This window comes from Chanodichthys erythropterus, chromosome 5 (genome assembly GCF_024489055.1).
Source record: "Chanodichthys erythropterus isolate Z2021 chromosome 5, ASM2448905v1, whole genome shotgun sequence".
Classification (NCBI taxonomy): domain Eukaryota; kingdom Metazoa; phylum Chordata; class Actinopteri; order Cypriniformes; family Xenocyprididae; genus Chanodichthys; species Chanodichthys erythropterus.
In genome coordinates this window covers 14,556,411-14,567,848 of record NC_090225.1, presented here as the reverse complement: position 1 = coordinate 14,567,848, position 11,438 = coordinate 14,556,411, and the positions used below count along the sequence as shown (strand labels likewise).

The 11,438-nt window shown below is 34.4% G+C and overlaps 1 protein-coding gene across 1 annotated transcript; it reads left to right on the top strand.

The window, feature by feature from the left end:
- Positions 1–191: 191 nt before the first annotated feature.
- Positions 192–9,634, top strand: supv3l1 (SUV3-like helicase). The gene is made up of 15 exons (XM_067385236.1): positions 192–613; positions 790–867; positions 1,055–1,162; positions 2,002–2,116; positions 2,250–2,418; positions 2,501–2,612; positions 5,278–5,355; positions 5,953–6,044; positions 6,266–6,446; positions 6,965–7,058; positions 7,146–7,365; positions 7,450–7,530; positions 7,628–7,804; positions 8,766–8,914; positions 9,040–9,634. Exons 1-15 carry the CDS (start codon positions 337–339, stop codon positions 9,422–9,424), a joined length of 2,316 nt encoding a protein of 771 aa, XP_067241337.1. The 5' UTR covers positions 192–336; the 3' UTR covers positions 9,425–9,634.
- The last annotated feature ends 1,804 nt before the right edge of the window (positions 9,635–11,438 follow it).

Sequence of the window (11,438 nt, the reverse complement as noted above, 5' to 3'; positions counted from 1 at the left end):
TATCCTTCAAGATTGTCCATCATAGCGAACATATTCTCATGATATTGTAGTCTATAACATACATGTTGATCCATTTCCTTTTAAATGTGTCTAATGTTTATTTTTTTCACTTAAATAAATGTTGAGAAAAAACAGGCATTACTTCGGGCACCACAAATTCTTGGGTCCTTCTGCACGTTGTCACAGAGAAACTTGACCTCCTTGTCATCATAGTTTCTGGGATTGTTGCTGTAGATAAAATGAAGTTATCAACACTAAGTTTATAATATGAATTGTGCTACTGTCAGTTTTTGTTATTCTGTTCAGCCAGCTGCACTTGATTAACGGAAGCTAAAAATGTCAGTAAATCGCTGTGTTTACTTGTTGTCGCGTTGCCATATCCGATACCGGGTATGTGCTAGCACAAGCTTCTCAACTACTGCTGCAGCAGCAAACAACACTTCAACAACGCTTCCAACAAGAAGGACGTCTGAAAAATTCTCCAGGAGACATTCATCTTCAGACAGCTCATCCAAACCCCTGGACACATCACTGTTTGTACCGCTCACTGTCAAAAGTGATGAAGCCTGGGACGGGGCAATCGGCGCTGAGCTCACGCAACCGCTGGACAAAGGTATGTTATTAGTATATTTTATAATTGCATTAACGGGTTACATATCTAGTGAGAAGCCACTATGTTTTGTATTGGTGTTTTTATAGATGACTCACTTAAAGTACTGCTAGACATTTTTGGTGAACTATTGCAACAGAAATACAATTTGATCTTTGTTTATCTACCTTTTTTAACAGGTGAAATTCTCAAAGTACTGAATAGATTCTACAAAAGGAAAGAGATGCAAAAACTGGCTGCTGACCAAGGACTTGATGGTAAGAATCATGGACCCATCATGATTATTACATGATCTTACTTAATTAACATTGGTCAAACACGCTGTGCCCATCTAAAAACTATATACATAGCAGTTTGTAAGGGATACTATTGTGTTTTGTTTGTTACAAAGCATTTTTGTTTGTTGCATCATCAAAGCATCACGGTCTATTTCTTCTTCAACAGCTCGTCTCTTTCATCAAGCGTTTGTCAGTTTTAGGAAATATGTGCTGGAAATGAACTCAATAAATGCTGACTTGCACATCATTCTTAATGACATCTGCTGTGGAGCTGGTGAGTATTTACTTCGGACATTGAGCTGACAATATTCATACACTGTAAAACAAAACAAATAAATCTGTGAAATTCATAGTAAAAAAACAAAAAAAACAGCGGTTTGCCAGAACTTTACCTTAAAAAATATGGTAGCATCAATTTAGGTTTTATGTATTGAACTTACATTTACAGTAAAAAAAAAAAAAAATTGATAATGTTAATATACCAACCTACTGAAGTACTAAAATCTGTTTTGTACATTAACAACTACCAAAAACACTGAAAAAGCTACATGATGATTCTTAAGTTCATCAAAAGTAGCTTTTCTATAAGCTGAGGTATATATAAAAAGTTGGTTTTATATTCGCACATTCGGACTTCTGATAAATTCAGACTTTCCAATAAATGTGCAATAAATTAATATTTGCGAATTTTAAGCAGCGACATGATATTGACAACCAACGATTGTCAACTTACAACATTTTTCACAGTCGATCAAAATAGGCAAGTATTGTTTTAATGGCATATTTACTTGTGAATGTCCAGTGTAGTGTGATTAACAAGGCTATTGAATACGGATGTCTGAATGTGCGAATATAAAACCAACTTTACCCAAGTTATATAAAATGGAGGTGCACACAGTGTCATACAAATACAAAACACCTTCATAGTAACACACAACACTAAAATAACACAATAAACATTAATTTTAACAACATAAGATGTCACACAAAACCCTAATGTACCTAAGAAAATTAACCATATTTTACTGTAACATTACACGAAATGTCCTGTTAGATTTATTCAAGTTTCTCATTGAAAACTCACCTACATAATCTTCCTTTCCTTCATTTCAGGACACATAGATGACATTTTCCCTTACTTTATGAGACATGCCAAACAGATTTTTCCCATGTTGGATTGTATAGACGATTTACGCAAGATCAGTGACTTACGGGTCCCAGCAAACTGGTAATGAGTTTCATCCACTGATTTTTCTCATCTGCACTTACTTAAGCTTTCTGACGCACTACTGTGAAACATTCATAGTGCAATAGTATTTTTACCAATGCAGTCTTTTGAGCATTCTCAATGTGCGTTACAGGTATCCCGAGGCCAGAGCTATTCAAAGAAAGATTGTTTTTCATGCAGGACCCACCAACAGTGGTAAGACATATCATGCTATCCAGAGATACCTTGCAGCCAAGTCTGGAGTTTACTGTGGACCACTAAAGCTACTGGCCCATGAAATCTATGAGAAGAGTAATGATGCAGTGAGTTTCATTCTTTCGACTTTTTAATGCAATTACACATTAGTTGTGGATGTTAGAGCCACTATGTATGGTTTCCCATTAGGGAGTGCCATGTGATCTGGTGACAGGAGAAGAGAGAATATTTGTTGATCCAGAAGGAAGACCGTCTGGCCACATCGCCTCTACAATAGAGATGTGCAGCGTCACAACTCCATGTGAGTATGGAGAACATGATCATTTGAATTTAAGAACACTTGTTGAGTGTTAATAGTATTCTTAAAGGGTTAGTTCACCCAAAAATGCAAATTGTCTTTAATTACTCACCTTCATGTCGTTCCACGCCCATAAGACCTTCGTTCATCTTCGGAACACAAATTAAGATATTTTTGATATAATCAGATGGCTCAGTAAGGCTTGCATCGCCAGCAATAACACTCCCCTTTTCAATGCCCAGAAAGCTACTGAAGACGTATTTAAAACAGTTCCATGTGACTACAGTGGTTCAACTTTAATATTATAAAGTGACGAGAATACTTTTTGTGCGGCAAAAATGACAAAATAGCGACTTTATTCAACAATATCTAGTAATGGGTTATTTCAAAACACTGCTTCATGAAGCTTCAAAGCCTTACGAATCATTTGTTTCGAATCAGTGGTTTGGAGAATGTATCAAACTGCCAAAGTCACGTGAACTATTGAAGTTTCAAAATACTTATGACGTAACAAAGCCTCATTTACTGAAAGCCTCATTTTCTGCTGTGTAGCTGGTGAGTATTTACTTCGGACATTGAATTGACAATGTTCATATACTGTAAAACAAAACAAATAAATCTGTGAAATTTATAGTAAAAAAAAACAACAACAAAAAAAACAGCAGCTGTGGTTTGCCAGTACTTTACCTTAAAAAATATGGTAGCATCAATTTAGGTTTTATGTATTGAACTTACATTTACAGTAAAAAAAAAAAATGATAATGTAAATATACCAACCTACTGAAGTACTAAAATCTGTTTTGTACATTAACAACTACCAAAAACACTGAAAAAGCTACATGATGATTCTTAAGTTCATCAAATGTAGCTTTTCTACAAGCTGAGGTATATACTGTATAAAAAGTTGGTTTTATATTCGCACATTCGGACTTCTGATAAATTCAGACTTTCCAATAAATGTGCAATAAATTAATGTTTGCGAATTTTAAGCAGCGACATGATATTGACAACCAACGATTGTCAACTTACAACATTTTTCACAGTCGATCAAAATAGGCAAGTATTGTTTTAATGGCATATTTACTTGTGAATGTCCAGTGTAGTGTGATTAACAAGGCTATTGAATACGGATGTCTGAATGTGCGAATATAAAACCAACTTTACCCAAGTTATATAAAATGGAGGTGCACACAGTGTCTTACAAATACAAAACACCTTCATAGTAACACACAACACTAAAATAACACAATAAACATTAATTTTAACAACATAAGATGTCACACAAAACCCTAATGTACCTAAGAAAATTAACCATATTTTACTGTAACATTACACGAAATGTCCTTTTAGATTTATTCAAGTTTCTCATTGAAAACTCGCCTACATAATCTTCCTTTCCTTCATTTCAGGACACATAGATGACATTTTCCCTTACTTTATGAGACATGCCAAACAGATTTTTCCCATGATGGATTGTAAAGACGATTTACACATGATCAGTGACTTAGGGGTCCCAGGTGACTTACGAGTCATGTGATTTTTGGCGCTCTGAACCACTGATTCGAAACAAATGATTTGTAAAGCTATCAAAAATATCTTCATTTGTGTTCCGAAGATCTTACGAAGGTCTTACGTGTGTGTAACGACATGAGAGTGAGTAATTAATGACAGAATTTTCATTTTTGGTTGAACTAACCCTTTAAAGGGCTATATGTAGAATTCAAAAACCCTTGTTATTAGTAACAATGATGGCCATTAAGTGAACTACAGCCAGCAACTTGCTTGTGCTTGCACTCGTGCGGACATAACATACAAGAGACTGAATGTGATTTAAGGCCCTGATACACTCACAACAAGGTTCTTTTTCATTCTTTGCTTAGAAGTTAAAAGAAGTGTGAAATACCTTTGCAGCGATATACTGTAAACGAAAATCCAGACACCACCCATGCTGCTGAGAGCTACGTTTAAAATAATGTTAATATGTGCTGTGCTTTCCTCTCAATAACAAAATAAACACACCACAAAAATGACCACAGTGAGAAAGCAGCAGTTAAGAAAGCATCTGATCATAGCAATGTGGATGTGTTTGCACCAGCTCTGCATTTCACCGGCATCATGTTGATAGATAAGGTAATTAAAATTACACAGTTATGATAGACTATAGACTATATGGATCTGGCTATGTAAGACTTTAGTTTGAACTAATCCCTTTTTTTACATGACACATATACATTACAGTACAGAATGGCTCTTTTGACATTATATCCTGAACATTGTAAGTAGTTGTTTCATGTGTCATAGGAAGAGAGGCTCTTGGGAATGCATGTAAACGTCACATCTTTTGATTTTCCCGACGAATACGTCCCGAGTCCTTCACATAAAAATCAGGGAAGGTCTCGTTTTTTTAAGTTTCGATACAACCTGTTCACACATTGACAATAAAAAAAGCGATTAATACATGAAAGTTATTACATGTAGCCTCTTTAAGCAATCAAATATACAAATATCAAAATGTCAAATAAATATTAAATATAAATAAATATGAAAAAAAAATATTTTTTTGTTTAACTTGACTGTTCATTAATCATACATTGACTGTAAAGCTAACTTAAGCTTTTGAAAATTACTGTATAAATAAAACATATTATTGTTTGAATGTTTTGTTTAGATGAAGTGGCTGTCATTGATGAGATTCAAATGATTAAAGATCCCTCCAGAGGGTGGGCTTGGACCAGAGCTCTTCTTGGTGAGTTGACTTTGGCAAATCAGCAGAAACACTATTTATTTACACATACAGTGGGGTCTCAAAAGTCTGGGAGCATATTAATCATGTGGGATGTTTGTAAGCATGGAAAAAAAGTTTAAGTTTTTTTTTTTTGTTTTGTTTTTTTTACTTGGTTATGAAAAAATAAATAAATGTATTATATTCTAAGTCACTAATTATATTTATGCAAATTCATGACCTTGACCAAGAAATACTGAAATTCATCAAAAAAAAAAAAAAAAAAAAAAAAAATTGGTTCTTTTCACCCAAATCACTATATATTGATAATATAATTTGTAATGAAAATGAATGTATTAAATGAGTAAACAATGAGAATTGGAAGCATTTTCATTCGTGGTCTTGTTTTAGACTTTTGAACCCCATTGTAGCCTATTTATCTCTTTATTTTCTCAGTTGGATTGTGTCTACTCATTAATCTTTAGTTTCAACTTTAAATGCCTGGTACTTTACAAATATTAAACTCACAGACTATGCTAATTTTCACCTGGGTGGTCAAATAGTTCCATATAAATGTTTTGAATGAGGTATGTTAAATCTGAAGTTTCTCTTTCTGAATAGGTTTGTGTGCTGAGGAGATCCATGTGTGTGGAGAAGCTGCAGCAGTTGAATTTGTCACTGAACTCATGTTCACCACTGGTGAAGAGGTTGAGGTGAGTCTGGGAGATACAGTATTGTTGGAAAGACTACTGACTGCTTGGTTAATGCTAAGTAAATGCAAGTTACTATTTATTTTGCCTGTGTAAAATTCAGTTAATGCTTAATTTTGTCTATTTGTCTTGAAGTTAAAAATGTTTGCCTAATGGTGTGAGATATTGAGCCCATTAGTGTGATTTGACATAAATGCTCTTTTTTTGTTGTTGTTGTCTTTAAGGTTCATAATTATAAGAGGCTGACCCCCTTTTCAATCTCAAATCATGCAGTGGAATCATTAGATAACCTGAAGCCTGGCGACTGCATCGTGTGCTTCAGCAAAAATGACATCTACTCAATCAGCCGACAGATAGAAATCCGTGGCCTGGAATGTGCCGTCATTTATGGCAGCTTGCCCCCTGGTAAGGTCCATATGATACATTTACAATCTGGTTTTAGTTTATTGAACTGTCAGTATTAACTTTCTCCACCAGAAAAAACAGAGCCTCTACTTTTAAACAAAAAAAGGTTTTATTCTAGCTTCATGCTTTCTTACTTGAATGTGGGTAAGTTTAATTAAAAAAAGCAACATTTTGAACAAAAAGCGTGTTTTTCAGTTGTTGTTTTTTTAAGACTACAATGTGCATCAGCAATGCTTTTATCGCTTGTTTCTGCTCCTTTTTGCCTGTGTTTTGATCCAGAGATTCTCTACTCTTTCAGAAGTTGTGTAATAGCGCCCCTTACAGTATAATGCTGAAAACATGGAAAGCCAGAAAATTTTGTCAGTGGCTGGGAAGCGTTGTCTCATAAATTACATACATTTCCGTCAATGAAAGAGTTAATATCATATTGCCGTCCTGTCATTACATAACAATAATTTCACAATAATTGGTGTTTCATTTTATCTGGAAACTAAGCTAAAATTTTTATTGGTCAACAGGCACCAAGTTGGCTCAAGCAAAAAAGTTTAATGATCCAGATGACCCTTGCAAAATCCTTGTTGCCACGGATGCAATCGGAATGGGTTTGAACTTGTGAGTAACGTCATACCAGTAACCTTATCTTTTTTTTTCTCAAACTTTTTGACTAAAAGAAAATAATGGTTTTGTACTTCCTTTTAGGAGTATTAGGAGAATCATCTTTAATTCTCTGGTAAAACCCAGTGTGAATGAGAAGGGGGAGAAGGAGCTGGACACTATTTCCACGTCACAGGCGTTGCAGATCGCTGGTCGAGCGGGACGCTTCAGCTCTGTGTATAAAGAGGGCGAGGTCACGACTATGTTAAGGGACGACTTGACTGTTTTAAAGGAGATCTTGGGGAAGCCTGTTGACCCCATTGCGGTACGGCTAGTTTTGTCTATTATAAAAGTAAACAATATGTTTGTTTGGAAAAAGGTTTTATCATTTGTTAATTTGTCATCTTAGATGGCAGGATTACACCCCACAGCGGAGCAGATAGAGATGTTTGCCTACCATCTTCCTCATGCGACTCTCTCAAACCTCATTGTAGGTCTAAATATTCAACATTTTTACATAATAATTTTACTGACTAGTAATGATCATCATTTAAAACACTCCGTTTCCATTCTGCTCCTCTGGACAGGATATATTTGTGAGTCTCGCACAAGTGGATGGACTTTACTTTGTCTGCAACATCGATGACTTCAAATTCTTGGCGGATATGATTCAGCATATCCCGCTGAATCTGCGTTCCCGTTACGTGTTCTGCACGGCCCCCATCAATAAGAAGCAGCCCTTCGTTTGTACATCCTTTCTCAAGGTGAGCGTAATAATCTGAGCGAACCACCTTACAGAACTTGAAACCTCAATAATTGACAGTGGAAAATGGATTACTGAGGATAAATATAAAATGTAGCCATTTGTCCTTGAATATTTAGTCATTTGATTTATTTTAATTTGAAATTACTTTATAATACAGTGTAAATATCATATTTGGTTGAAGTGTATAAAAAATGTAGATGATCTAATAAGGTGGTAACACTTTACAGTAAGATTCTACAAGTTATTAGTTCTATATTATAGCAGTAGCTAATATGAAAATAACAATGCACAATATTTGTATAGCAGTTTATTTCTAACATTTTCAAGTGCAAATACTAATAAAATGTGTTAAAGTTTCAGAAATTAACAATAGTAATAGCAGTAGTATAGTAATATAGTAGCAGCATTATTTAGGTATTATTTATGTTCTATTGTGGTATTTATTTTTTATGTCAGTTCTTTTTGTAACACTTTACAATAAGGTTAAAAAAAATACATTTTTTACAGTATTTATTAATCTTTGTTTACATTAGTTAATAAAAAAACTTTCATGTTAGCTCAGATCCATTAAATATTAACTGATACAACTTTTGATTTTAATAATGTATTAGTAAATGTTGAAGTTAACTTCAAATAACTAATAAATAAATAGTTAAGTAATGTTAACAAATGGAACCTTATTGCAAAATGTTCCCCCTTTTTATTTCTATATAGCCTTCATTTTTCAGTTTTACTTAAACTTAAACTTATTTCAGTTAGTTGCCACAGCAATATTTCTCAAGTTTTTAATCTAATATTTATATTTTATTTGAGCTTTATTTCAATTTCTGTAAATTATATTTAATAGTTGTAGTTTTAGTTAACTATAGCAACACTGTATAATATTAATGGTATAAAAGTATATTTATAAGTGAACATTACCATAGTCTAATAAACGCTGTAAAATCTGATCTCTGTAGTTTGCCAGACAGTTCAGCAGAGACGAGCCTCTGACATTCGACTGGGTGTGTCGACATATGAATTGGCCCCTGGCCCCTCCCAAAAACATCAAGGACCTGGTTCACCTGGAAGCTGTCCATGATGTACTAGATCTTTACCTTTGGCTCAGGTATTTTTTTTCGCCTAAAGATGAACACAAACCATCTGTATATATTCAAATTCTAGTATTAAATCAGAGATCAATAAATAAAAGTTCTATAATTTGAATCCTCTTGGACTGCTTTCCTCTTGCAGCTATCGCTTCATGGACATGTTCCCAGATGCTAACCTCATCCGTGAGATTCAAAAGGAACTGGACGGAATCATCCAGGTTGGTGTGCGTAACATCACGCGGCTTATCCGTGCCACAGAGAATCAGTCCGCCGCTGCAGAAACCACAGCTTCCGTAAGACTTTCTGATTCAAACACACTGCCACTGAGGAGGGGACGGGCGCTAAAGGCTCATAATCAAAGAAAAGAGCTCAGGCCGACGGATTCTTCACTGAGCTCAAGGTTGTTGCGGGATGGACTACTGACAAAAGAGCTGTTAGAGCAGCTGCAGAGAGAATGGGTCCGAGAGCAGAGCCAAAACGGAGATGACTCCGTTTCAACAAATAAAGGGAAAAGAAAGAAAAAGTGAACGCCTACACGGTGTAAAACGGACTTTTCTGGACTTTTAGAAGATCGAGAACAATATTGCTGATGCTCTGAACTGGATGTAATGGTTTCCATTTATGGAGTGCATGACATCTGTCTTACTATAAAACTTTGCAATTTTCATAGTAATGTAAAATCGAGTGTCAAAAAGAAGAGTGTACCACCCACTTTTAGATGTTACAATAAAATTATACTGATATTTTTAATGGCTTTCTGTTGCTTAACCACAGAAAAATGTTACTTCGCCTGCAGAATGTTATTTTAAAAATGCAGAAAAATAGATAATTTCAGGTTCCCATGACCCAAAAAAAAAGTAAAGTTGCATATGACCTAGAGACCTCAGTCCATTGAACCTGTAGTTGAAAAACCAATAATTTGTATTTACCCTCTTCTATTTTTAGCACGGTTAAGTAGTCTGATGTTATTTTAGGAAAACTACACAACCAATGAAATACTAAAGTTGAAACATGGAGTGATTTCATCATTATACACCTTACTGCAACAGCCTTGTACAGTTGAGGGTAGTGTAAGGGTCAGCTTAAAAAAAAAATCAGAGCAAATAAAATTGTCATATGTTACAGGTATATGTTAAAAGGTTTAATAGTAATTTCCTTCTACCGATAGGGAAAAGTTAAACTGACCTCAATCTTTTGAAAAAGAACAAAAATGTATCTATATTCTCAGAAAATTACTCAGGTCAAGCTAAGGATCATGCATGATGTTTTTATTACCTTTTTATAAGTTTTTTTTTTTTTTTTTTGGCAACACCTTTACCGTATTTTGGGACATGTCTGAATATGGTTTAACCCTTAAATTCATACCTCGGGTCTCCTCGTTCATTTTTTAAAGTTAGTCATAAACCTTCTTGGTATTCCTTAGTCAATTCATTATAAAGAATATAACAAGAAAAAAATCATAAAAGAATGCCTATTTTTGTATTCATTTTTTGTAAAAATTGTATAGGGTTGCAAACGACCCGAGGTGTGTATGAGTGTACGTATATTTTTTCTGCACAACAATAATTGAATCTTAGATGACAGAATAAGTGCAATTCACCTTTATTCCACAAGGATGGCAATGTCTTATACACAATGCTGAATTGACAACTCATTTAGACAGAAAACAAAATAATAAGGAAAACATGAAATGGCTCAGCGATTTACTGCAGAGCAAGTACTGAACGCAATCAAATATGACTGGATGGATCTGGGGAAGCTGTTAGCGATCGAAATATTGATTTTGAAGATGTTGAAAATTATATAGTTTTGAGAATATGTTTGAGATCGCGAATGGGCTCATATTCGTGACCTCAAACATAAAACTAACCCATTATTTGCTGAATTTACTGGGAAATGAGCTCTGATGAGGACAGTGATGATGGCATAAAACATCTGCTCAAACGGAGCCCTTTCAAGCTCCAAAAGGTAACAAAATACGATTTATTTTATTCTTCTGTAATTGTTAATCTAATATCAGAGGAGTTTTATATTATTGTGACCGGTAGATTGTGTTATTGTGTTAGATATAGATCCGGGTCGATAAAGACCCGAATATGTAAGAATGATTGGGGAAACAGTCATGCATTTAAGGGTTAAAACTCCTGTGTTTTTTTTTTATAGCAATAAACATTTAATAAAAATTAAACTTCCACTAATAATAACATATTGATGAAATTCAAGGTTGTAAAATTTTTTGGCTGTGGATTTTATCCAAATAAATCAGTAGGAGCTGATTTGCCTCCAAATTTTGGTTTGTTTAAAACTAGCTTTCATGCAATGTAATTGTGAACAAAACAATATCTAATTGTTCTCTTCCTAAAGAACATGCAATTTTAATATTATTTTTATTATTTCAAGTATGGGACTATCGTTGGTGCCCTATTTGTGAAAATTACCTTATGGCAATTAGGACAGTTTTGTCTACAAAATTGATCAATTATTTTACACAATTGTAACCACTAAAATGGAACAGCTGATACCATGATTTTCCAGGTAATG